This window comes from Vanacampus margaritifer, chromosome 1 (genome assembly GCF_051991255.1).
Source record: "Vanacampus margaritifer isolate UIUO_Vmar chromosome 1, RoL_Vmar_1.0, whole genome shotgun sequence".
Classification (NCBI taxonomy): domain Eukaryota; kingdom Metazoa; phylum Chordata; class Actinopteri; order Syngnathiformes; family Syngnathidae; genus Vanacampus; species Vanacampus margaritifer.
In genome coordinates this window covers 26337776-26364417 of record NC_135432.1, presented here as the reverse complement: position 1 = coordinate 26364417, position 26642 = coordinate 26337776, and the positions used below count along the sequence as shown (strand labels likewise).

The 26642-nt window shown below is 39.4% G+C and overlaps 3 protein-coding genes across 6 annotated transcripts in view; all 3 read left to right on the top strand.

Annotated features, from left to right (window-relative positions):
- Positions 1–669: 669 nt before the first annotated feature.
- On the top strand, positions 670–8138 carry sars1 (seryl-tRNA synthetase 1). The gene is made up of 11 exons (XM_077544838.1): positions 670–877; positions 1758–1828; positions 1910–1990; positions 2727–2885; positions 3187–3330; positions 3417–3572; positions 4759–4980; positions 5062–5191; positions 5264–5421; positions 6396–6525; positions 7429–8138. The coding sequence occupies exons 1-11, from the start codon at positions 742–744 to the stop codon at positions 7569–7571; spliced, it is 1530 nt and encodes a 509-aa protein (XP_077400964.1). The 5' UTR covers positions 670–741; the 3' UTR covers positions 7572–8138.
- Positions 8139–8250: 112 nt separating this feature from the next.
- On the top strand, positions 8251–13378 carry LOC144035277 (PTB domain-containing engulfment adapter protein 1). Its single transcript, XM_077544849.1, has 7 exons — positions 8251–8485; positions 8624–8695; positions 10501–10599; positions 10666–10803; positions 10866–10970; positions 11047–11140; positions 12810–13378. Exons 1-6 carry the CDS (start codon positions 8441–8443, stop codon positions 11113–11115), a joined length of 528 nt encoding a protein of 175 aa, XP_077400975.1. The 5' UTR covers positions 8251–8440; the 3' UTR covers positions 11116–11140; positions 12810–13378.
- Positions 13379–15821: 2443 nt separating this feature from the next.
- The window catches only part of tns2a (tensin 2a), a 49740-nt gene continuing 38919 nt past the window's right edge, over positions 15822–26642 (top strand). For 3 of the 4 annotated variants that reach the window (XM_077543685.1, XM_077543695.1, XM_077543676.1), the window contains exon 1: positions 15822–16096. In XM_077543685.1, the coding sequence (XP_077399811.1) occupies positions 15968–16096 (129 nt within the window). In that variant the 5' untranslated portion in view covers positions 15822–15967. Of the gene's footprint in view, positions 16097–22423; positions 22570–26642 lie in introns of those variants that run through there. The other variant, XM_077543706.1, reaches the window with a different exon arrangement.

Sequence of the window (26642 nt, the reverse complement as noted above, 5' to 3'; positions counted from 1 at the left end):
TTATTTGACCATTTTTTGGCTTTTTGTTGGTTCTGACCAAGCCATTTCAAAATAAAATAACGCCCAGGGGTTAATATGAATTCCAGCCACACAAATGTTGAATAGCTATAAAGCACCAGGGACTGCGTCACACCTGAAATCTGTGTAGCCCCAGTTTAGCCCATCCAGCATTTGAATAATATTCTAAAAATATATTTTTATAAATTATTTTCTCAGTCCCCCTTGGCTATATATTGGTCAAGCCCATTTTAACCCCAGGAGAGAGAGAGAAAAATCTTTAAGCCGTCCCTGTAAATAATGCCTAAATATATTATTTTAAAATATGTATTTGATTTGCAAATATTGGTTTGAATAAATGAAATCAAAATAAAATGTATTTAATTGACTTAATGTATTTTATTTAATTAAATAATAATAAATAAATAAAACAAAAATTCTTACGCAGTTTTTTTTTTGCTATCCTTTGGGTTGCCATATCACAGTAAACCTTTCCCGTAGTTTTTGATACAAAATCCACATTAGCTGGATTAAAAAAAAGATTGGATTTGGATTGCATTTTTTTTCTTTGATCATAACATTGTTTTTTGTGTTTCTTAAGTGAATAAACTATAAGCCGAAGCAAATAAAGGCTGAACGTGCAATTGTGCATTTTAATCGCCTGCGTAAAAAAATCTGGCAACGCAGTAGAGGCGCAACACAAGCTGGAGTTCGGATTTCCGACTTGTTTGACAGCGTGGAGAGATGGTGCTCGACTTGGATCTGTTTCGGACCGACAAAGGCGGCGATCCTGAACTCATCCGTGAGGTCCAAAGGAAACGCTTTAAGGATGTCACGCTCGTGGACAAGCTGGTCGCCGCGGATACAGAATGGAGAAAGTGTAAGATACCTCTTACTCATTCAGGCACTGTGCTAATGCTAATATTGTAACCACTGATGCTAACGTCGGTGTAGCCACATTACAGATTTCAATGATTTTAATATTGCTTATACTATAGTGTCGTTTGAGTGTTTCTTGCTGAAAAAGTTAAATGTACCGATAATATCAGGGCAGTGCCACTGTTCGGCATCATAACGCACATGGAAACGTTTAAAAAAATAGTGTCTAATTCATATTTAATTTTGCTTCCACACCGACTAATGCTGCAGTGGGTTTAACGTCGACTGCAGTGGCAGAGGCAGTAATTTAAGCATTTTACAATTACAATTGTTACAGTGGTAAGGTTTCATACCACCCGAAATTACCCTATTGTTTTCATTTCAAGTGTTAAACGACGCTCTATAATTTAGTCGTGATAGTAAGCTATTTTCAATAGGGTTTAATGTGATGTGTCAAATTGCATATGCTACCTCGCTATGGTGCTAATATTAGCATCACTCAACCAGCAAAGTAAGCCAAAAAGGTAACAACCTCTGGTTAACTGAGTGAGGATCTAAAATTCTGAATACCAAATCTACACACCTTGTGTAGTTTGAATTGAATGCATATCTTTGTGTGAGAGTTGACGTTGATTTGGTCTAGCTTCGCTGGCAACGTGCAGTCTGACGCAATCCCGGCTAGCAGTTTGACAAACTCGCCCTGCCGGCTGACTCCACTCGTGTTATCGTGACCCACACTGCAGATACGCTGTTAATTGTTTAATTGATCGCTCTACTATTACGATTGTGCGAGATTACCTGTAAGCAAGTTTCCATGAGTGCTGCTTATGAGAAAGATATTCACATGATGCATTGCTCTCTGTCTTCCCTTTCTAAAACAGGCCGCTTCACTGCAGACAACCTCAACAAAGCGAAAAACCTTTGCAGCAAGAGTATTGGAGAGAAAATGAAGGTATGGGCTTGAACTTTATAAAAAGGAGTGTAGATTTTTTTGTTTTTGTTTATTAACCCCTGACGCATCATGTCATTAAAGAGGAAAGAACCAGTTGGCGAGGATGAGTCTATCCCAGAGGCTGCACAGAATCTGGAGGCGCTCACGGCAGATATATTCTCGGTATGTTGTAATTTAGCTGTGTGTGTGCATGTTTGCACACAAAAAAGACACATCAACAAAACACTCAACTACAATATAAAACAGTCCCCAGATCTGTTCATATAAGGTCTCTGACAGTCTTCTATCAAAAGACACAAACATATAAAGAGTTACAGGACATTTAACATACACTTTTACCATCTTGGTTAAAAAAAATTGTTTTTATGGGGCGGTGCCAGTGCTCGTCTTACCTCCATGCAACTGGGCCAATGCCAAGTATGGCGGAACTATGAAGTTGCAACGAGGCTAGCAGCTACAGTATGTAGTCTTTCATCACCAAGATGACAAATTATTAGGTATTGTTGTGTATCTGTGCATGTGGCACATGAAGCAGACACATCAGCTCGCGCTAATCTCATCTGACACTGCAGCTGTGTTTACCTTTTGACTTTGACATGATAGTGCCGCTCTATAGTCCAATGGCAAACCAAATTTCCATGTAAAGGCTGAAAGCTTTATGTCACAACCTTGAGAAATTCAGTACTGCACATTTTCAGGAATACGCAGATAACTATAGACTTACTTAGTTGTTTAATTTCACAATTATTGATTGGTGATGCACTTCAGTTGATAACTTGTCCCCTTCATAACTTTTTTTGAGTATTAATTTGAGTCGTAATTTTTATTTATTTATTGTGCCTTCCTTCTTTCCTTATTTCCTTCCTCTCTTCTTTCCTCCCTTCTTCGCTCTGTGTAGGCTCTAACAGTGACCCAGATCAAGAAGGTGCGTGTGTTGGTGGATGAGGCCATGGTCAAAACTGATCGCGAACGGTTGAAGCTGGAGGGGGAACGCTTCTCATACCTGAGGGAGATCGGCAATCTTCTGCACCCATCCGTACCCATCAGCAACGATGAGGCAGGTGTTTCAAGATCTTTAAGCGATTATTAGCACCAGTTGCTCATGTCACAGCATTGCCCTGTTGCAAACCCATAAAAATGCCTTTAAGTTAGATTAAGACTTTAATAATATTGATAAGTGATGTAGAAGATGGATGCAAATCCAGCTTTTCAGCCATTTGTGTATCCCAAAATCTGACCATCTCACCCGAGGAGATTTCAAGCACACAAGTGCTCATCATTTACCAATGAGTTGCCTAGCAAAAAACTCATTTATTTGTTTCTAATCACATGTAGTGATTCCACTGCTGTTATTGCAGGATGCAGACAACAAGGTGGAGCGTACGTGGGGTGACTGCAGTGTGCAGAAGAAATACTCCCATGTTGACCTGGTGGTCATGATTGACGGCTTCGAGGGGGAGAAGGGAGCCGTCGTAGCTGGGAGTAGAGGCTACTTCCTGAAGGTGAACTCATCAAGCATGCGCACAAACGCTCACTGACATTCCCGTCTTTTGCCTTTCTCACCGCTTCACTTGCTTGCTGTTGTCAGGGCCCGCTAGTGTTCCTTGAACAGGCTCTAATCAACTACGCTATGAGGATTCTGCACAGCAAGAACTACACCATGCTTTACACGCCCTTCTTTATGAGGAAAGAGGTCATGCAGGAAGTCGCCCAGCTCAGCCAATTTGATGAAGAGCTTTACAAGGTAAATGCCCCCAAAGAGAGAGAGAGTAACATGTAAACCTTTTTCTCAAAAATGTTGACACCAGACTGTGGTGTTCATTGGAAATGCTTTCCCATGCCTTTAATGCAGCCTGTTTCAGTTCTGGGGGTTTCTCCCTTCAGTCAGGCGGTAAAATGTATGCTCTATTGCAGGGGTGGGCACACTGGGTCCGCGAGGACCGGAGTCCTGCAGGTTTTAGATGTTTCCCTTCTCCAACACAGCTGATATATGATCAGCTTATCAGCAAGCTCTGCATAAGCTTGGTAACGATCCCGTTGATTGGAATCAGCTGCATTGCAGCAGGAAAACCTGCAGGGCGCCGAGTTTGCCCACCACTGTTCTATTGGGTTTGGTACTTTGGTACAGGTTAGTCTTGGCCTCATCAGTCCATAAAGATTCTTCCAAAACCTTTGTGGCTCATCTATCTACTTCTTTGCAAAATCCAATCAGGCCTTCTGAGTCTTTTTGCTGATTAGTGGTTTGCCTCTTGTGGTATATGGCCTTTGTTTCTTCTCTCGAAGTCGTCTATGAGCAATAGATTGTGATACTTTCACTATTGTCATGTGGAACTTGGCACTGATGTCACTGACTGTTTCTTTACAGCTCTCAAAATGTTTTTGTCATCAACTGTTGTTGAAACCCTTGTCCAACCTGTTCGATATCTGTTGCGTAGTACGGTGCCCCAGTAGTTTTTCTTTTTCACATTGTAAATCGTTGTATTAGCTATGCCTAAAAACGGTTAGCTTTTTTTCTCTCATAGAAAGCTCTCGTCTTCAGGTTTTCGTAATCTCAAATGCAGTTTTCACAGGTGAAACCCAAAGCCAGCACTCAACCTAAAAGACAACACCTGAGCAACTATAGACAGCCATCAGTCCCATATTTTAAATTAAACAGTGACTTGTTTTATTATTTTGAGTGTGACACATTTGTTGAAAAAAAAAAAATTGTACGAAGAAAACTAGGTCATAGTGGTTCACAAAGAGGATTATTTGGAAAGCATTTTTAATTTAATATATAACTGGAAAGAGTGATAGGATTTACTACCAACATTACACTACCTGGGAAGTTAGCGTTATGTTGCTAATCGGTCTCCGTTGTATTTTTTTTCTTGTGAGTAATTCATTTTTGTCTTAAATTAATCAATTACCTCCTCCGTGTTTCTGTGTAGGTGATCGGTAAAGGCAGTGAGCAAGCAGACGACAACTCTATCGACGAGAAGTACCTCATCGCCACTTCAGAGCAGCCCATCGCAGCATTCTTGAGGGAAGAGTGGCTCAAGCCCGAGGACCTGCCCATTCGCTACGGCGGCTTCTCCACCTGCTTCAGACAGGAAGTGGGCTCCCATGGCCGAGACACGCGTGGCATCTTCAGGGTGCATCAGTTTGAGAAGGTCAGCTTTGTTAGTCCGTTGTGACACAGTAAAAGTGGCATAGAAATGTCAAGGTGTTTTTTTCCCCTTCCGTTTGCTTAGATTGAGCAGTTTGTCTATGCGTCGCCGCATGACGGAAAATCGTGGGAGATGTTTGACGAAATGATCGGGACCGCAGAGTACTTTTACCAGTCTCTTGGTATTCCTTATCGCATCGTCAATATCGTCTCTGGTATGTCTGACCTCCTACCACGTGTCAGTCGTTTGAATTCAAGTTAACCCGATGGACCTCATCCATCTTCAGGTGCACTCAATCACGCCGCTAGTAAGAAGCTGGATCTGGAGGCCTGGTTCCCGGGCTCCGGTGCTTTCAGAGAGCTGGTCTCCTGCTCCAATTGCACAGACTACCAGGCCAGACGCTTGCGTATCCGCTACGGACAGACCAAAAAGATGATGGACAAGGTGAGAGTGCAGCAACTCGGGCATTAAAGCTATTCAATTGTGCTCATTAAAAGTGTTTCATGTGGAATTAAATGTCTCTAACATGAGTATCAGTAAGGTTGAAATGAAGCAAGTCAGAGACAATAAATTTCACTACTACTGATCAGAGGGTATTATTTCGAGCCCAACCTGTTTTCTGTCTAATTTGTTTTGGTATGAACATTTTGAACTAGAAAAAAAAAATAACCAAGGGTTCCCAACCCAAACATCAATGTTAGGGAACCATAGGGTTTGACTTTTCAAAAGGTTTTACAACATTGAACTTTCTGGTGTGATTAACGCCTTTCATGTTATAAGAAGTTATATTGGACTTAGTCTTCACTACTTTTGTTGGGGGTGCAAGAACCTTTCAAGTCTTCTTTAAAGTACAAGGAGACACACAATAATAATAATAATGCATTGCATTTATATAGCGCTTTTCTAGATACTCAAAGACGCTTTACAATGGAATGGATACATTATTCATTCACCCAAACATTCACATTGTGGTGGTGGTAAGCTACTTAAGTAGCCACAACTGCCCTACGGCCCCTCCGACCACCACCAAACATTCGCACCTTCCATACATCAGTGTGATTAGCACTGGAAAGTGAATGAAGTAGAGGTTCCCAAGTCAGGCAAGTAAGTGTGCCAAAATTCCAGTACTTCTGCAGTCACACATTTGAATGATTCAGTATTTCTCAAATAATTTTTATTGTTACCATTGGCTCATATTTGAATGAGGTTTAACTCACCTGCCATTCTGTTCAAGTGCATTTTGTGCTTCAAACAACTCAATGTTTGATATTCATTGTGGTGAGATTTCCCTTCTTTATTATCTGCTATCTAATTGAATTAGTTGGTCACTATTTGTTGTATTTGCTGTTGATACTATTTTTGGAAATGCCCTCATCTATGGCTGAAAACGCGACACTTCCTGTTTTTCCTGTTTCCAGGCAGAGTTTGTTCACATGCTTAACGCCACCATGTGTGCCACCACACGCGTGATGTGCGCCATCCTGGAGAATTACCAAACGGAAGAGGGCATCCTTGTTCCAGAGAAGCTCAGGGAATTTATGCCTCCTGGTAAGTGAAGTGGCCCAGCTTAAAATGTTTTTGTCTATTAACTTAAAGCACCTGGCAAAACATGCCTTTAAAACCTATGGTTGACTTTAGAGTCACCCCCAAAAACCTGAAGTTTTCTTGGAAATTCAACAATATTGTCAATGCCTACTAAATAATTCTCAAAAAATCTCAGCTCCTGAAGCAAAGAGAAACATAATTCCCAAAACATTTCAGAACTTACACTTGTGACGTTTACACAACCCTAAGCTTATTATTATAAACCTTCAACCTCATTTAGACTTGAATGACACTGTGCATGATTTGAATGTACACTGATAGGCATGTCAATTTTCCAAATGGTGTACATTATAAAATGAAGCTACTGCTGATCCTTTCTGATGGAATGTTATTAAATTGTAAAGCTAGAGTGTGGTGGACTTCCGGTTATTCAGAAATCTTGTTTCAAATTGACACTGTCTCAGAGTAAGATGTGTGCCACCATCTACTGGTCAAAAATAGAATTACACACAGAACAGACAAGTTTAAAACAATGTAGAGTTTAATGTACAAAAAAGAATATAAAATCTGTACTGCGAACTCTGAACCCGCGATGGAGGGGGATTTACTGTAGTGGCTTTAGTGCTCTGTTTACGTGAGGGAAGGAGCTTCATTTGGTGAGGCCATAGCATTAGTAAGAAATTAATGTTATCTAATAGAAAAATGTCCTTCATCCCATCCATGTGGCATTTTTAGGCAATTGCAAAGGTTTTTTGGGGGGGATATTGGCTAATTACAATAGTCATGGATGTTAATCATCTCTCTCTCGTGCGAATAGTGTTTACACTGTACAGGACCAAATGTCCTTTTTGTTCTTGCTTTGTAATACCAAATGTTTCCACTTGTCTCCGCTGTTTATCCATCAAGGTATGACCGAAATCATCAAGTTTGTCAAGCCCGCACCCATTGACCAGGAGATGTCCAAAAAGGCAAAGAAACAGAAGAATAAGCAGGCAGGAGATCAGAACCTCCCCAACGCCATGGAGAAGATGTCAGTCAACAACTCCTAGCTTGCACAAATAATAAATATTATGGAATTGAGCCTTTCATTGTAACACCAAATCCTCTCAAAGAAAGAAGAAAACAAATGTAGTGGGCACTTTTTAAATGATGAATGGTGGGTTTCCACAATGCTGTTGGTGGCTCCATCTCATTAGCATAATTGACAAAGGGATAGTTCCTGTGCATTTTTCAGCGGTCATAAATCCGGCTCTAAATGACTCACTCATTCCGAGCCTAAAACAAACAAGATCATTGTAATTTCTGGCTTTGTTTGTTTGCAAGTGCTTGTAGCTTGTAGGTCTAAATCTGTCTTCAGCAGCTCATTTAAGACCAAACACCATTTTTTTTTTTAAATTCCTACGAAGGTTAGCGTATGTGCTGAAGCTGTCACAACCATTCAAATTTGTATCTTGAGAATTTCTGGCCTGTCCGCTCTTTTATTTTAGTCTCTGAATTCCCCTCATGTTGCCTTTCCCCCTCTTTCATCATGTCACCATTGAACATACAACCTGTATCAAGAGAATCACAAAGTGGCTCTTACTGTAAGCATAATAATAAATCAAGGTCATATGGAAGTTTTTCATGTGTCTTTAAATTTATTTCCAATTTAAAATCCTTTGTATTTTTTGATTTGCCAGTGGTTACCATGGATATCTGATAACAGATAATAAAGAAGACGTAAGTTATTCATTTACTCTAGCAGACTTTACTCCCTTCCACTATAGGAAGTCACTTATTGTCGACTGCCAAAACGGTAAGCTCAACTTAAATTTCTGTTTCCATTATTGATTTTTGTGTTGCCCTCATGGTTGTGTTTTCAAATGCGTGTAAATATGAATAGCTGTTGCCCACCAGGCTGAACCTGCTACCAGGAAGGATGAGTGACACAGAGGATGACAATGAGATCTCTTTTACAGTGAAGGTAAGTACATTCAGTACAGATAGATGGGCATGGAAGTTCGGAGAGTTATGTACAATCTGTGCAATGACATTTTGGCATACACGCTGACTACATGTAACAAGCTTGGCTCACATATCACTCTATGTGGTTCCACACCAGTTTCTTGGCCGAGTGGAGGTGGTCCGCCCAAACGGATTAAATATCCTGGAGGAAGCAGCTCAGAGCCTCGAGGTATAACTACTATCCACATAACTCATTTTTACAAATATTTTCCAACCCTCCACACAAAAGTATTACCTTGAATCGTTGCTGTTTTTACTTTGTTTTATTAGAGGTTAACTTCATTTTAGACTTTTAGGAATGTTAGCTCCAAACATTGCTTGTAGTTGATTATTATGGTGTTGACTTTTGACTTGAGCCTCGAGCATGTTAACTGATGACATTAGCTTGAATTAAACTGAAAACGTAAACTACAGTACAACTTGTACAAGTGCTGTATCTTAGTGTGTTCAATTACTAGCTTGATGATTACAAGTTACTGAACATTGTTAGTGTAAAGCAGGGGTGGCATGTGATTTTCAAAAGTGACAGATGATTTCTTAGATGAAATAAAAATAAAATACAAATGTAAAAATCCATCAATCCATTCTCTGATCTGCTTCTCCTCACTAGGGTTGTGGGTGAGTTAATTGGAGCCTCTCAGCTGTCTTTGGGCGAGAGGTGGGGCACAACCTCAACTGCTCGCTAAGCAATCGCAGGGCACAAATAGACAAACATCCAATCACTTACGTTCACACCTAGGGACAATTTAGTCTTCAATTAACCTACCATGCAATTTTTGGGACTGTGGCAGGAAACCCATGCAGGCGTGGGGAGAACTTTCAAACTCCACACAAGGCCTGGATTTGAACCCACGACTTCTGCACTGTGAGGCAGATGTGCTAACCAATCAGTATCGTGCTGTACAGTAAAATAGTTGAATAATTCAAACTTTTAATTTATTTTTGATTTTATAATTCCCAAATGTACGGAAGCGTATTGCATTCACTTGGAAAAAAAAAAATCCTGTTTTTCTGACAAATTTTTGGGGGGGAGCTTTGTTTTTTTTTTTCTGTTTAAAAAAAGTATATTTTACTCTGTTTTTCTGAATGTTTTTTCTTCTTCTGTTTTTCTGAGTAATTGTTCACTGTTTTATAAAATAATTTTTTTAAAAAGGGTTTTCCCTCAGAGATTAGCGAACAAACCACAATACAGTATACTGATTCATTCCTTTAATGAGAGCCAGTAAGTAAACATGACCATCTTATTGCATATGGAGGTATGCGGGAAAGTGTCCGCTTCCGCTATTAGCGAGTTGGCAAATCACTTGGAGTTCAGAGGTTTAAAAAAAAAAACTCAGAAAAACAGAACGCGAGCTCTGTTTTTCTGAAATTTTTTTTTTCTGTTTTTTGGGAGAAAAAAAATCCCTGTTTTTTAAATATTTTTTTTCCTCTATTTTTCTGAGTACTTTTTCTTCCTGTTTTTCGGAATAATTTTTTTCAGCCTGTTTTGAGGGAATATTTTTTGACAGAAAATAAATTCATAAAATAAAAAATACTCAAAAAAACAAAGCGCCCTCAAAAAATTTGTCAGAAAAACAGGAGGTTTTTTTTCAAGTGAATACAATACGCTTCCATACAAATGTAACCATTTTAAAATAAATATTCTTAAATTTATACATAATGTAACATTTTGTATTTTATTTGTTTTTATTTACAATTAATAAATTAACCAATTTACTTAAAATAACTAAAAAGGAAGAAATGCATTCTAATTATCCAGTTTTAGGAAGCGGCGCCCGCAATAAGAAATGTTGGTTGGCAACTTGGCATGAGTAAAGAGTGGAGGGTGCCATACTGTATGCGGCCCCTTGGCCATACTTTACATCCCCTGGTGTAAAGGCAACATAAAAAAGGATACATTTCTCGTATTGGATCTCATTTGAAGGTGTACATGTTGTAGTAGCAAGTGTCAAGCTGTTCTCTGTCATCCACAAGACTCCTGACCCGTACTCCTCAGAAAAGGCTGCAAAGAAGAGCAAAGTCCATCTCTTCGTGTCCCTGAGTGGGATTGACATATTGGAAAACAAAACCAAGGTGTGCAACTCCAACCCCAGACTTTAAAACATCCTTGCATGTAACGTGACTTTGTCCTCCTGTCAGTTTCTGCTGTACACCTGCCCCCTCCCTTCTATTTCCTTCTGCGCCATCTTGCCCTCGTCGCCCAAAGTGTTCGGCTTTGTGGCCAAGCACCCTGCGGTAGACGCGTACCACTGCTACTTGTTCAAGAGCGACACTTTGGTGAGTATGCATTCGTTCACACAATTGGACGGTGGACCCCAACTTCCAAAACTTGTTCCCAGGCGCACGTGCTGGTCTCCGCCGTCGGCGATGTCTTCCGAGCCTCCAAAAAAGAAGAGAGCGTGAGAGGCAGTCGAGACCTGATAGTGGAGGCCCTCAGGCACAAGGTCGGCAGCTCTGCGGCCATATTGTTGGAACGGCATGTCCACTACTATGCTGCATTCTCACTGTGGTCACTTTCAGAACAAAATGCTGCAAAAGGAGAATTCTGAGCTCAAGAGGAGGCTTGTGGACAAAAACAACCGACAATGAGGATACTGACGTTCTGCATCTCCATGTAAAATGATTAATTGCACTATTCATTTTGACCATAGATTATCCTTTAGTATGACAGCGGATGGCTACGTTTAAGGTAGCACAGGTTGTGTTTGAGCAATAAACCTAATTACATGCATTAAAGTAAAGCTTTTAATAAATGTTTGCGTATCACATTTACATGTCAAAAATATTGGGGTAATTTTTTTTTCCATTTTAAATTATGCAAGTAATTAACTGATTAGAAAAAGAGGAGGATGAGCGTGTGCAGTGGAGCAAAAAATGTTGAAGACGTCCACATAACATTAAATGTCAAAAGAATTAACACATAACCTGGTGCTCTTAAAATTTGGTGGGGAAAAAATGTTGATAAAAATTTTTTTTTTTGTTAAGCGATTAATCCTGACAAGCTCACTTGTTGACTACAAATTAAATGGAATTACTTTGAGTAGGGTGTTCAGCACTTTGAAATGTATTTTGCATTGTTCTTGTTTTGCATCACTTTTGACTAGTGCTGCCAAAATTAAAACCTTAACTAATTAATTAATCACAAAGAATTATTGTATTAACGCAGATTAATCATACTGTTAATTTTGACCGTAGATGATCCTTTAGCTGACAAGAGTAGCACAGCTTGTGTTTAAGCAATAAACATAATTACATGCATTAAAGTGAAGCATTTAATAAATGTTTGGGTATGACATTCAAAATATTAGTTCATGTCGAACTATCGGGGTATTTTTTTCCCCCCATTTTAAATTATGCAAGTAATTAACTGATTAGAAAAAGGAGGATGAGCGTGTGCAGCGGCTAACATTTAATGTATAAAAAATTAACACAACAGCTGCTCTTTAAATCTGGCGGGCAAAAATATTGATTATAAAAAAGGCTTTTTTTAATCAAGCAATTGGTGGTGATTAATCAAAATTGGAAGATGTGATTATTCTGATTACAAAATGTAACCGTTTAAATTGACAGCTCTACTTTTGATTGAATTGCAGTGGAACGGACACAACATTTTGTTTTAACATATTATCAATGAGTTTAAAAAAAAAATGTTTTCCCTCTAATCAGCGTGTTGCAATAATTGTTCATATAGAAAATAAAGATCATTCAGAAGGCCTAAAAATATTTTTGGGACGTCAGTGGATGTCTTGAAAAGACACGAACTCATGAACCTTGTGGCAGCCGAATGTCAAAATATTATTAGCGGTTTTCATAATTCAACCCATTTGAAAATTTGGTGTTGCTCCCAAAAATTGTCAAAAAATAGTTTGCATAACAAAATCAACTATGTCCTCAAAAATCTTGACATCGCTGACACTCTTGATGAACTGTTCACTGATGAAACATTCTGTTCTGTTTATTTATCTCATACTCTCAATACTATACAGACACAATAAATTCACCAGTAAAATTGAAAATTTGATTAAAAATCAACAACAACAAGTAAAATTAAAATAAACAATATTAACCATCTTATACCCAAATATAATAAACAGGTGTGCGTATGAGAAGGGGCAGGAAGAAGCATGTTAGCATGTCTAGCTTATATTAAATATTGAAGTCTGTTTTCCTCTATTCTGGTACATAACATCACTCCGTAGCTTTTGTTATTTGTGTTTAGCCTGACAGTTAGATTTTTACTGCACAGAGAGATTCAAAGTAGACTCTTTTCTGTCCCTCTGCAGGCTGCATCATCATCATCGCATCATTCGGGACATGACGGGTCTTGACCTGACGTTTAAGATCAACTTCCTCCCATCCTTTCCCTGATGACTGAGCAGAGTGAACTAGACACTCCGTTTCCGTCTTTTGTACTCACATTTTTACTACACATTTCTTTTGCCCTTTAAACATTTGTAGTATCTGATGCAATGATTGTATAATATTAACACAGTTTTTATCTTTGTATTTTTTGCAAATGTGGCAATAATTTCCCCCAGGCATTTGTCTTAATATCGTCCTTTTTTTGTCCTCTCCAGTCACTGTGTCAAAGGTATGAAATCAACATGTTTTCTTTGCTCCCTGATTCAACTACTAGAAATATTTAATATATATATATATTTTTGGGGGTAATTTACTGTCATAATAAATCCCACAAAACTACCAGTCAGTTAGAAATGAATGGGTCTGGATAACCACAATGTATCCCAGACGTGATTTTAAGATTTTACTTCTCACCAAATAAACCGCATATCGTCTATTTAATAATGACAGTGTTAAAAATAGTACATAATAATGTATAACAATAATGTGATAAATGAACCCACAACCACAATGTTTTCCCAATGACATCCGCATTTTCTTTTGCATTCCAGTACACGATAAAGTAAATTGACTGCAGTTACTCCACCTGGTGGAGAGCCGTTAGATTGCAGTTTCTTGAACCTTTTGGCACCCTCTTAACTCATTCACTGCATTGACAGCTTTAGACGTCAAAAATGTATTTGAACTATTTCTGTTAGTTTAGCATTTTTTAAGTATGAAAACCTAGAAAAAAATTGGTATTGTACATTTAGAACAGATAAAAAATTTGTGATTAATTGTGAGTTAAAGTAATGTGATTAATTAAAATTTAAAAAATTAATCACCTGACAACCTAATTTATAATCTTTTCTTTTTTTAAATAATCTTTTTTCAAAAACCTAATTTTTAATAATCTTTTCTTTTCATTTTTAAAATAATATTTTTTCCAAAAAAGAAAAGGTTATTAAAATTAGGGCATCAGGCGATTACATTTTTTTAATTGTAATTAATCGCATGACTTCAATAGTTAACTCATGATTAATCACAAATTTTATATCTGGTCTAAATGTACAATATTTTTTTTCTTACTTTTAACAAAAGTGGGGAAAAAAATGTTAAACTAATAGAAATAGTTAAAATGATTTTTTTGATGTCTACAGCCGTCAATGGCAGTGAATGAGTTAAAATAATTGCAGTCTTTTTTTTTTTTCTATTTTGATTTTTTGATGTCTACAGCCGTCAATGGCAGTGAATGAGTTCAAATAATTGCAGTCTTTTTTTTTTTTCTATTTTAATTTTTTGAATGAATCACCTCATGATGCACATGGTTAAAAATGTTTGTGTTTCCTGTAAAATCTGGGGGAGGGGGGAATCCTTTATGCAATTATTTTATAAATAGGTGTTTTGTTCACATGGTAACATTACATCTCATTTGTAATTTGGACAGAGAGACAACATATGAAAAAAAGACGTGTGGGATATCAGGCTGTCAGCATTGCTATGCTTTATGAGCCCTCATCATGTAGACGCAACACACCCTGTGTTTTTGTTATTCTCTTTGGCCCACCTAATAGGCTGTAAAGCCACAGACAATAAGAGTCACATCACTGCCAAACCAACCGAAACAAATTTGCTGCTATGGCACCTAAATTCCCCTCACAGGGTGAATAAAGTTTATATTTGTCTCTTGTTTACCCTGCCATCGCCCCTTTTCACTCTCTTTCCCCATATTTGGATTCGTTTTTGTGTTGTCGTGACTCTTCTCCCTGACCTATTCCTCAGTCTGTTGTTCCACCTTTTCCTCATTTTGCCATCTTCCAAAAATAAGCCATTAATCTTAGTTCATCCAGACTAGATACTAAATTTAGATCGTTCCTGCCAAGTATGCTGCATGCTGAAGCTGAAAGGCACTTTGGCCAATAAAACAGTGTAAAATAGGATTTGCAGGCTACTTCACTTATATTTTACAGGTGGAACATTAAGTTCTCACAAGGGAGGAATCTTCAGAGTTAATTTCACAGCATGTAAAACCAGGAGGAGGGATGCACTTGTAAACACTGGCATTCTGACCTCCTGTCTGAGAACAGGAACTTATAAAGAAAAGTGAGGAGATTATAAAGTGCGTATCGTTAGGGATTCTGCTGGTCTCTCCGGGGTGGATTTGTGGGCGAGGAAGGTCTCCTGGAAAGCTTTCTTGGGGGGAAAATGCCTGTAATAACAAAGATGTGGAGGGTAAGGTGGGGGCTTGTGGAGGTGCATGGAGAACTTGCCTTTTAAGGGGGTCCGCTCTCTCTTGTGCAAGCCTTGTGAGCTCATGCGCAACCATCACAACACCGAACAGAGTAGTTTCAAAATAAACAAGAGCAGAGAAACACATGTGGAGCACTTTCTTTGCTGCCATAGTTTGCTCCTTTTTCAGGTTTTCTTGGCCGAATGGATCACATGTTGTGTACATACTCGAGCACACTGAACAAGAGTCTGAGGCTGCGTCAGCGGCGTGACGAGCATCCTATCACCGCTGTGGTTTTCCAGACAATACCAACAATGTGCTTTGGGAATGAGCCGGCCAAGGGGAGGCCGCCTGCATCTGGGGGCAGGAAGCCCAAGGAGATGAGATGAGACGAGGGGAGGGGAGGGGAGGGGGGGTAAGAACAGAGAGGTGATTGTGTATATATAAGAGTGAGGTAACCTAGTTGAGCGGCAGAGGCAGGGCGGGCAGGAGAGGGAAAAGGAGATGTGTTCTTGGGATGGGAGGAGTTGAAAAAAAGTGAAGAAAGTGTAGATGGATTCTGTAGAGTCGAATAAGGAATAAGTCAAGTAGGGAAGCGTGCGTGGGAAAAGCAGAATAATGGGTCTGCACGTGCCAGAATGGAGTTGAGTAAGAGGTGTTTTTAAAGTGTACTTGGAAAGGAAGGGAGGGGTGAGCATAGCAAGTCCAACCAAGCTGTACCAGAGCCAGGAAAAGGGGAAGGGCCTCCATCTCCTTGTTTTCTAGCTGACAAAAACAGCTGCCCGGGAGCCCGATCTAGAAGCTTTGCGGCGGACCAAAGGTGGATAGGAGGGGGGGAGACGTCCCTGAGGTCAGGACCCGTCCGCCTACATGGGTTGCGTCCTGAGCTCGGACTGGTGCGGGGAGGACGTGGTGCAAGCCGTGCCGGTGGTCAGGAGCACGTCTATGAGGAGTCGGAGCCTGGAGAGGAGTGACAGCGGCAGGATGAGGCCGATGAAGGTCAGTGTGGGAATTTCCATCGCTGCGTTGCATTACACAGTAATTGAAATTGACGGCTACTCTAAAATATCATTCACAAAAACATTTATGTTGAGTTGTCTTTAATGTTTATAAAAACTGTCTTCCATGATGACAAAAACATGTATGTTGTGAAGACTCGATTATTTTCAATGTTTGCAAAAAGACACACATATGTAAATTATCTTCAGTGATGACATGTAGCCTACTGTTAGTTTTATCATTGAAGCCTAATTGTCATATTTACAGTATAAACATGTATGTGACTAAATTATTTTCAGTGATGATGAAAACATGAATTTGAGCATTACTTTATTGTCAATGTTTACACACGTGTAGCCTATGTGACCAAATTGTCTTCAATATAGATATGTGACTAGCTATCTTAAGGGATAACAAAAACACATTGAAGACTAAATTGTCAAAACTAAATAATGCATAAGGAACTGAATTGTCTTCACTGTTTACAAAACGGTTTTATGGAATTTAAATTTTTGAGTTTACAATGTGTTTTATGTTCATTTATGACATAAACGTGACTAAATTGTCTTTAATGATGACAAAAAGTACAGTATGTGTATGTAATGTATCGCTGTAAGAAAAAACGGTTTCAACTAGAAAAACTTAAAACTTAAATCTAATCGTTCCATTTTGAAATATATCGAGACATATCTAATTGTCTTTTATTGGAGAGATAATGTCTGTAAAATAACAAAAAGTCATTGCATAATTGTCTCTCAAAATGAGCCGTATGCCATATTGAATCGACTTGGAATCCCAACCAAATCGAACCGTTACACTGTCAAATGGAATCGTCCTCGCATCTTTTCGCAGCCCACATATTGAAAACCATGTACAATTGTCTTATGTGGACAGATGCACTAACCTTGTAGTTACGTATGTTGTTGGCTGTTTACAAAAACATGCATTGGACGAAAGTGTTTCTTCAGTGTTCAGGTGGTTACAAAAGCACAACTAAATTATCTTCAGTGATGACAAAATTCATGTATGTTATGTCAGCGAAAAATTTTTCTTTCATGACAAAAAACATATTCTGACATCATTGAATGCTCGTAATTATATTTTAAATCAGTATCAACTGTGATGGCGTAATGACTTGTCCCAGACTATGTTAATGGGATGACAAACTTTTAGACAAAGAAGTGAGAAGTCATCCGATTTTACAGATGTGACTTGATGATGATGACATCGCCATCCCATCGCACATCTGTTGTGACACAAAAGCAGTGTTGCAGTGTGTGATGCGGTCAAGCGCTGTAATGCAATGACACACTGATAACGCACAATGAGGCACTCTGGCTGATGGATGAATAATGTCGAGAAGCTAATAGTCAGTGAGTACTGCTCTTGTCAGTGACAAAGAGGAAAGATGTATGGCTGTAACAAATAACGGTTTCAACTCTGTTACAAATGTAGGCCTATGTGCCTGCTTGCGTCTTTGTCTCCTGAAACGAAACGTTTGCCTTTTGCCATCTGTGCTCCATATTTAAATACGTACGCTTGGTTGCACCACAAGTCCCTGCGGGGCCAAAATCACATGGCGAGCACTGTGGGAATGCGGCGCCCTCTGGACAACGTCAACTGGCGGCGAATGACCCCTGCTAGAGTAAATGTCTGGGAAGCAGCCCGATCCCACTAAGAGATGTTGTCTCTTCTATTTATGGAAGTTTTTTTTTTTTTTTAAAGCACTTGTTTGCCTCAAGGTTTTTGGTGTGTGTGAACTTTGACTTCCTGTAAATATTGGATATTTATATGTAATCTAGGCATGTGTTCCACAAATCTTACACTTTTGAGTGGATTTCTGTCGAGCCTTTACAGTTGACCATGAGAGGAAATTCAAAGTGGACTCTTTTTCTCTCTGTGAATGAATCTTTTAACTGGCAATGCAATCAGTGTACTGTACCTTTTTACTTTAACACTAAGTTGTTATTGTTTTTACTGAGCAGCCATGAGTGTACCCAAGTACCAGGTAATTTAGAAGAAGCTAGGCTAATTGCTAGCTTTTAGCTGGACAGCAGTTGCAAAGTAAAAAAAACAAAATAACTCTCCTTGTGTTTATTGTACAATTTTGACACAACTGATTTATAATTGTAAATAATGATTTAATAGATATAACCTGTTTTCCAAACAGATCGAGGGGAGGGGAAAAAACACCTTTACACGTCAGGGTAATTTTGAGACTCAGGAGTGTTGACTTTGATTACAAGAGAGGAAAAATGGTCAATTTTGGCCCTATTACGCTCAGGGACAGCGCTACACTGGGGCGAGGGGGTGCTATAGCCCATTCAGAAATCAGCTAGTGTAGCCCCATTTAAGCTCCAACAGCCTTCTATTTGATATTCTAAAATACATTGACAAATTATTGTGTCAGTCAAGCCCCCGTTAGCCCTAGAAGAGAGAGAGAGAAAAATCCTGGAGCCATGCCTGGCTACGCTAAAGCTACATTTTCAAATTTCAAATTTCTTATTTTTGCCATCATATTTTTGTTATAACCAAACACGTTGATTTCATCCATCCATTTTCCGAACCGCTTATCCTTTCAATGTTTACTGATCTTGTGAAATTTGGTGGTGTGTAAAAAAAAAACGGCGTCAGTTTGCTGGAACGCCCAGCCTGGCACAGAACGGGCGGCCAATTTCTGACACGCTAAATGAGGCTCTTACCGGCACCAAAACGAAGATGCGCAAGTTTTTACACCCAAGCGCATGTGCGCTCTCCACCAAAATTTACCCCATAGTGTTTGTATGACTTTCAAAGCATATATTTCATGACAACTCTACCACCTCAAAAGCCTCACTGCAAATCCCTGGCAAATTACTAGCATGCTAGCATGCTCAACTAACATTCTCATGTTCTCACTCATCTTCCAGTAAAGAGTTGGCCACCACTGAAAACTTGAATAGGAATCACTTTTGCTTTTTGTTATTAGAAAAACAAATCCGACTTGACATTGTGATGTTTTATATCACATGCACCCATCTCTCTCTGTAATTTTCATGTGAACAACAACGTTTAGATTGACTCAGACTGCGGCCTGGAGCCCGCAGGCATTCACTATAAACACACCCGAGACAGGAAGGAGCACTGAGGGAACAGCTATTGGTAAATATAGAATCGCTTCAGACTAGAACACAACTGAGGACATTCTCTCTCGGCCATGTTAGTGGAAAAACAAACAAACAAACAAAACTCAAGGTGTATTCAAGTCCGAGTGTGGTTGCTTTATACTGTAGGCTAGATTCCTGTGGTTTCAAAACAATCATATGGACCAAACTCTGGGCTACATTTAGAAGTCTTGTTTTTTGATGCAGGGCAAAAGCAAAGAAATAATCGGTTTCCTTTTACACTCTCCAAACGCCCAAAAAACAATGTTTCACAACCTGTACTTGTCCAACGCACACATTCTGCTACATACATAGTGAAATGGTCTTGTGACTTGTCTCATTGTATTCACAAATTTGCAGTATTTGCTCAGAAATGTGGGCATGTTTAGGTGAAGCCATGATTTGCAGTGAATGCTGCATATTCATGCTCAAGGTAGCCTATATTTTGTCTTTTTCTTAGCTCAGGTCACATCAAACCAATAACAATATTGCTGCGGCAGCATCTTGGAGTTAAGAAAGTACGTTGACATGAGTTAGTAGTTTTATTAAGACAGTAAGAAGTTCTTTGCTTGCCCATCTTGTGGCATCTATAGGCCATTAAAATAAATACAGTAAATAATAATAATCATATATATCCATCCATTTTCTTAACCGCTTGTCCTCACAAAGGTCGCGGGGGGTGCTGGAGCCTATCTCAGCTGGGTACAGGCAGGGTACACCCTGAACTGGTTGCCAGCCAATCGCAGGGCACACAGAGACGAACAACCATCCTCACTCACAATCACACCTATGGTCAACTTGGAGAGTTCAATTAACCTGACATGCATGTCTTTGGAATGTGGGGGGAAACCGGAGTACCCAGAGAAAACCCACGCAAGCACGGAGGAGAACATGCAAACTCCACCTAGGAAGGCCGAAGCCCGGACTCGATCTCTCTTTGGTTTCTTTGGAATAGAAATAACAAAATGAAAGTGTCGGAGATAAACAGAAACACGTGAGCTAGTCGTCCGGCATGCTTTCTTGCTTTTAAACAGCTGCACTTTATCAGCACCCTGGCTTAGTGCACACAATTCAGCCCAGCTTCTTTAGCCTCCACCTCTTCCTCCTCCCCTCATTTCCTGTTGGCCCCCACTTAATCCTTTTTGTCATTTAGCCTCGTCCACCACTGGTCCATGTTGCCTCATTTGGACAGAGCAGACAACCACATCCTAAATGATGATGTATTTATTAACATCTAAAGTCATTCGACCTTACCCACCTTCAGCCACCAACTCCATTTCCTTTCCACGAGGGACCCTCCCCCACTTTGGTGACCGAACCATGGCCTCATTCCAACCCCAAGCATCGGTTTCCCGCCTCTCGATCCGCATTACTTTTACATTTACGTCAGTATGACCTTTTCTCCTGTGACCTTTCATTTTGAACCCACCTATCAGACTCACCGCCCTCTTTAACCCCCTTTCAAGTTGCAAAAAAATTGCTGTAAATTCCGAACTAACTTCCAAAGGAAAAAAACAAACAAAATCCAGACATTCCATACGTATTACCAAGAGGCATGGACTGCATTAGCGCATGCTTTATGCTCAGAATCGGCAATACATTCTCCCCTGATTGGAAAGGATACAGTTACCCAACATCATACGTGTGCATGCCATGCATATAACATAAACATAAAACATATGGCAAACATATATATTGCTGCAGAGAAATAAAGCTCTCATCTGTCATACAGAAATGCAGTTGTAAAATTTTCACCACTAGATGGTAGTGCTAGCACACTTACCTGGTGTTGAGGATTCAACACTATGGCCTGATCACTTTTTTAATGAGAGAAAATGGATGGTGGGCTCCACTGTCTAATAAACAAACAAACAAAAAAATATATATTTCAATGATAATGTTCTAGACAAGCAAACATAATTAGTGATTCATTAGTAAACTTACCAACTAAACTACATTTTTGGCTATTGTGTACTTTTGACTGGTCATGCCACTTGTTGCTTGGCAGAATGCCAGGCCTTATTTCAAGGTATCATATTCGCACTGTTGGTGGCCGTTTCATGATCACAGCTAGACATGAGAAATTTAGAAAACTGCCATTAATTAAATGTAGTTTCAAGGAATGATATTCTGTGATATATAGTTTTTATTATTATTATTATCTGTCATCATTTATTTTTGGAAATTTTATGTATCAAAAGTAGTAGTGGTATTGGTTCTTGGTATAGGCATTGGTGACTACTTAAGAATTGAATACTCATACTTGTAGCAGTCTAAATAAAGTGGTATTGAGCCCTAATTATTATCACTGTTGCCCAAAATCAATTTAGATAATCTGTGCCCCTGCAAAACATCTGAAAAGAATCTAACTATGAATTATGAATTGATTGATTGATTTTATTGAACATATAAACTATGAAAATACAAACTAAAAGAAAGAAATGGATCATCAATAGATGTTATAGTCCAACGCAGTTTACATGTCCAAAGGAGTAGAAAGATGTTTATTATTTTCAATAATACATATATCGAAAATAAAAACAAAAGTTAATGCATGTTTATATCTGATTTGCGTATTTTTCAAACACAATAGTTTTTGTTTTAAACCTCTCTTTGAACACAGCTAATGATTCATACTTTTTAAATCCTATTTCATAATAATTGTTCCATAAATGATGATACATTTTACAGTTTGTTCTCATCTTGGATATTTTCAAGTGACTTGTTCCCCTTATAACAGCAAACCTCTGATTATTGGTTCAAAAGAAATCTAATATGACATATGTGGATGTGGATCTTAAACCAGTTATCTGGAACTAGTGCAATACAATTATTATTATTATTATTTTTAAACATGTACGTTGTATCCAAAACATCCAAACTTTTAGCGACAGTGCTTCAACTCACCTGATAGGTAAACTAGCTTGTCTCCACCTGATGAGTAGAAGCACCTGTGGCTAAAGCCAAACTGTTTCAGAGTTTTTATACTTGAATTCCCCAATTTACATCCATACTGTACCTACGACTGTTTGGGGGAATTTGAGCCAAGCCGAAGTGGTCGTTCTCGCGCTCCCTCTCAAGAGCGACCAATGGGACGGCGTTTAGAGTTAATGTCACGCCCCCAGAGGCAAAATGCCGCGCGTGGCCCCACCCTGTTGCTGCAGCCCACTACCACCACAGATGAGGGTGGACCGGAGCAGAGCAAACAAGTGATCTCATAGCAGCAACAGCAAAAGTGTGAGGCCGTGTTCGTGGAAGCTCACCTCGGCATGAGGGGCCCCCGTTGAAAGTTCAACCACTGGAAGCATGTTTAGCGGGAAAGGGAGTAAGGTAAGAGCAACTAGTGTGACAGTCGGGTGAAAGCACTAGTGTACAATCCAACAGACTAGTGAGTTGTTGAATGAGTGATGGGCACTTTGGATTGTGTTGCATGTTTTTCGCGTGAACTTGACGTCATTTCAAGTTTTCAAGTTCTCTCACAGATTCGTTGTTGCGTTGTACTTGATTCCAATGACACACGCGTCTTCGGGAGGGGTGGGGGGTTGGAGGGGGTCATATGATGCATTAAATAGTCCGCTCCCACCCCACCCACCCCACCCCTTCACCCCTCAGGGTTACTGCGTCAGAGTAAGTCATTTGTTGTGAATGCCACACAGTTAAAGGATTAACAATGAAACTCACCAGCGCATGTACATGTGTGTGCACGTACGGTCTATTTGTACAGTGTTTCCCAAACTTTTTTGAGCCAACATTAGAAAAAAATGATTAATTATGCACTTTATGGTATCTAGTGGAAGAGCATGTAATAGTTTCGTCTGTCACAATATCTCACTGTCATAAACAGTAAAATCGGTGTAAGTGTAAATTAAACTCCCCTAGTGTTAAATTGAACACTTTCCCTGAGATTATACAGTTCTCACCAGTTTTGAGTTAAATTTACACTTCCAAAAGTGTAATTTTTAAGTGAAATTACAACACCCATAGTGTTATTATTTGACACACAAACGTTAACTTTTTGCACTTTAAAGTGTTATCTACTTTCACCTATCAGTGTTATTTTTTAACACTTATAAGTGTTATTTCCTTTCATTTTTTGGTATTAATTTATCACAGTTTTATTGTCACTTTCAACCACAAAGTGTTATTTTCATTCCTTTTTTGTGCTAATTTCTCACAGTTTTAGTGTTACTACTTGTCATGTTTGTATTTTCCAGCCCAAATGGAGACAGTGGGACTCTAACCTAGTACCTAGCACTTGATTGGGGGGCAACAACACTAACAAGTACGCCACGAGATAGTACATGTTTGTTGCCGCAAAATTCTTTCTTGTAGTTCTAGTTCCCGCACGACTCACGGTAAATGAGAAAAGAGAGAAAAGAGCTCGGATGTATACGGTAACTCAGCCTGGAGTCAATGAGTTTGACTCGTTGAAATAACACCACCCGTAGAGCTTTTTCTTCACTTTGAGTGTTCAAATAATAACAAAATCAACACCCAGCAACTCAAAAATAATTAATACTAGATTTTTAACTCACTTTAACACTACAGAATTAGCTGTCAAGTTAATTTGAAGTGAACATTATTTGCGGACCAGTGAAGTGAAAAATACTTTCCCATGGCACTCTGGTTGAGAATAACAAAATTTCTCTCCTCACTGTCATAGGCCGCAAATCACCTTTTTGACATGAGCAGAATATGTAAACTCACGCACAGTCTTATTTCATAATTAAAGCCAGACACATGTTCCAAGCATGTGGAATATGGGAATGTTCGTATGCCACAGTGGTGCATGTATTAATGGGTACATCAGGGAATGCTGCCCTGCCTCCAGCTGGCGGCGCCTTTTATCCTTTGTTTTCAATATTGATTTTGTATTTAATACAGATCCAAAAAGTTAGCATATGCAGCAATGAAATATATCATCAGCCTTCGAGTCTTATAATTTTTTGCAGTAACTTCCTTCATGTCTGTTTGCCTGACTTCACGCTCCTGTTCCCAGATGTATTTTCTATTAAACATTTATATATAATTGATTCAATTATGAAGGTTATGCGTATAATTAAATGGCTCATAACTTATTTATGTTTTTTGGGGGGGAGTATTTCCTAGTCTGCCTGACTTCCTGTTCCTGGTCCCAGATATTTTCCTAAATACAATTTAGTGGTTTAATTGGGGAATGGAAATAAATGAACAAACAAGTCTCATAATCCTTATAATGTTCTTTTTGAAGTAATTTCCTGAGCATATGTCAGTTAATAAATTGTGTTACTGTCAGCTCTATGTCCAGGGGCATAGCACTGTCAATCTGATTCAAATAGCATAGACTGACTTGTAACCATTTTTAAGTTGGTCTTTCTTTGCGGCAGTTATGATTGATGCCTATGAATTAAAAAATATCCATCCATCCGTAACACTTACTGTATGTTCATGAGGCTCATGAGAATCGAACCCCGCACATCAGAACTATTTTAGGGCAAGATTTGCTCCCCACTAGGACACCGTGCTGTACCCTGCTGTGAAAACGTGACCACAAATAATTCACCTCACATTCATCCTTCATTCAACTTTGCACTTTCATTTCATTTGCTGCACCTCACGTCACTCACCAGGCCTGGCTCCGCTTTTGTAGTCCAAACTCACTAACAATCACAGATACTACTGTAGAACATGAGAATGGCAACCCCAGGTGAACAAATATAATGCCTGCGCATCACATGCACGTTATTGTGTTTAGCAATACAAAACCTTTTTATATTTCTTTATTCATTTATTATCGGATTCCTCGATTAATCAAGGGGATAGCGGGTAGAAAACTGGATTGTAAAAATATTCAACAGCTGTATACCTAGTTACATATTTGATCGATTACCGCTACATGTTTTACTGCGATTAAATAAATGTTACACTTGTGTGACCATTATAATGTTTAAAATAGAGATGCACACAGCATATCTGTCTATCCTCTTTTCTGTTTAAAATGTAACCACCCGTCCGTGAAATATGCAGATTACCCATAATGCATTCTACATCTTCAGCATCCTTAAGCGTGGGACTCTTGTTGACATCGTGTAGGTGTGTGCGTGCGTGCGTTCGCGTCTACCTGTCAGCATGATTAATGATTGTTGTTTTTGTTGGCTCTACATCATGACGCCTTGTCAGGGTCCCCATCCTGCCTTACGACGTAAAGAACCACCAGCAGGCAGATAACATTGTCTGCAGTGCCACTGAGCTTTCCTCCGTCAATAGCGCTGTTATTAGTAAAATTCTAAAACCTAATTTGATGTGTGACCCTGGGAAGAAATTTTTATCATGAATGTCTGCTTAAAAGTGGGAGTAAATGAAAAGATTAATGGTGTGTGTCTGGGATAGTTTGCATTACAGGGTGTAACTGTGATTGCTGGATACGAGGAGGCTGTTCTTTCCAGGTTTCCACTCTCACCTTAATTTAGCCAGCAGCGTTAAAGGAAGCATATTATGCATTTTTTGGTGCAAATTTCACCACTGGAAAAATAAATCTGACACTTGTGACACTCATCTTGAAATGACTGTTTTGAGGGTGTGGTTCTGTCTCATGCAATGGAGTCGCTGTTCACTGCCAATGGGCATTTGTTACAGTGGTGACTGGGGCAGGGGGTGGATGGTGCTTGGTGGTTACGACTGAGTGGCTGAAGCACAGACTAAAATTGCAGCTCTGCTTACCTTTTGGCTTTGATACGATAGCCTTTCGGTGTAGATGGAAAAAAAAATCAAAACTCCATGATGTCCCCTTTAAGATAGCTTGAGATGTAAATGACGTCCAACGTGATCTCCAAGTAGCAACAGCTGTTTTCTTCCAAGCTGACTGATGCTTGGATGATGCCATCCTCTCACTGGGCCCACTTCATTGCACACGCTTAGCATTTTTAAAGCAAAACAGATGTTGCATTTTGCTGGTAAACATGAACGAATGCAGCTGGACTGTCAGTACTGGTCCTTTGAGAAAATTTTCTGTGTGTGTGTGTGTACTTGTTTGTGTGCTAACAGCAGGAGTGCTGAAGAACGGAAGTGCTCCGTGGCGGTGCACTGACCTCACCTCAGGAACAGGCACTCTCTGTTCCCTTCCCTGCCTGTCCCACCCAGTGGACACACACACACACACACACACACACACACACACACACATGAATTAACACGCATGTAATAACTGGAGTGGATGCCAGTAAATGATGCTGGCATCCTGATAGCAACCCATGTGACAAAATTTCAATGGAGGGTGGGACTTACATAAGCATGATATAACAAACAAACCAATGAATGAATACAGCCACAGTTTTTCAACAGGAAAACAGTTGTTTTAGGTGGACGACGTACCATTAAAACTCTTCAGCACTCTCTTTAATTTTCTGATGTGCTGTTGAATTGAA

Excerpts from the sequence above, each read along its gene's own strand:
- sars1 (XM_077544838.1), top strand. The coding sequence starts at position 742 with ATGGTGCTCGACTTGGATCTGTTTCGGACCGACAAAGGCGGCGATCCT. Across the intron at positions 3,331-3,416 it reads GTAGAGGCTACTTCCTGAAG|GGCCCGCTAGTGTTCCTTGA; the intron begins GTGAACTCATCA and ends TGCTGTTGTCAG. Across the intron at positions 5,192-5,263 it reads CATCGTCAATATCGTCTCTG|GTGCACTCAATCACGCCGCT; the intron begins GTATGTCTGACC and ends ATCCATCTTCAG.
- LOC144035277 (XM_077544849.1), top strand. The coding sequence starts at position 8,441 with ATGAGTGACACAGAGGATGACAATGAGATCTCTTTTACAGTGAAG. Across the intron at positions 8,486-8,623 it reads AGATCTCTTTTACAGTGAAG|TTTCTTGGCCGAGTGGAGGT; the intron begins GTAAGTACATTC and ends GTTCCACACCAG. Across the intron at positions 10,971-11,046 it reads TGGAGGCCCTCAGGCACAAG|AACAAAATGCTGCAAAAGGA; the intron begins GTCGGCAGCTCT and ends GGTCACTTTCAG.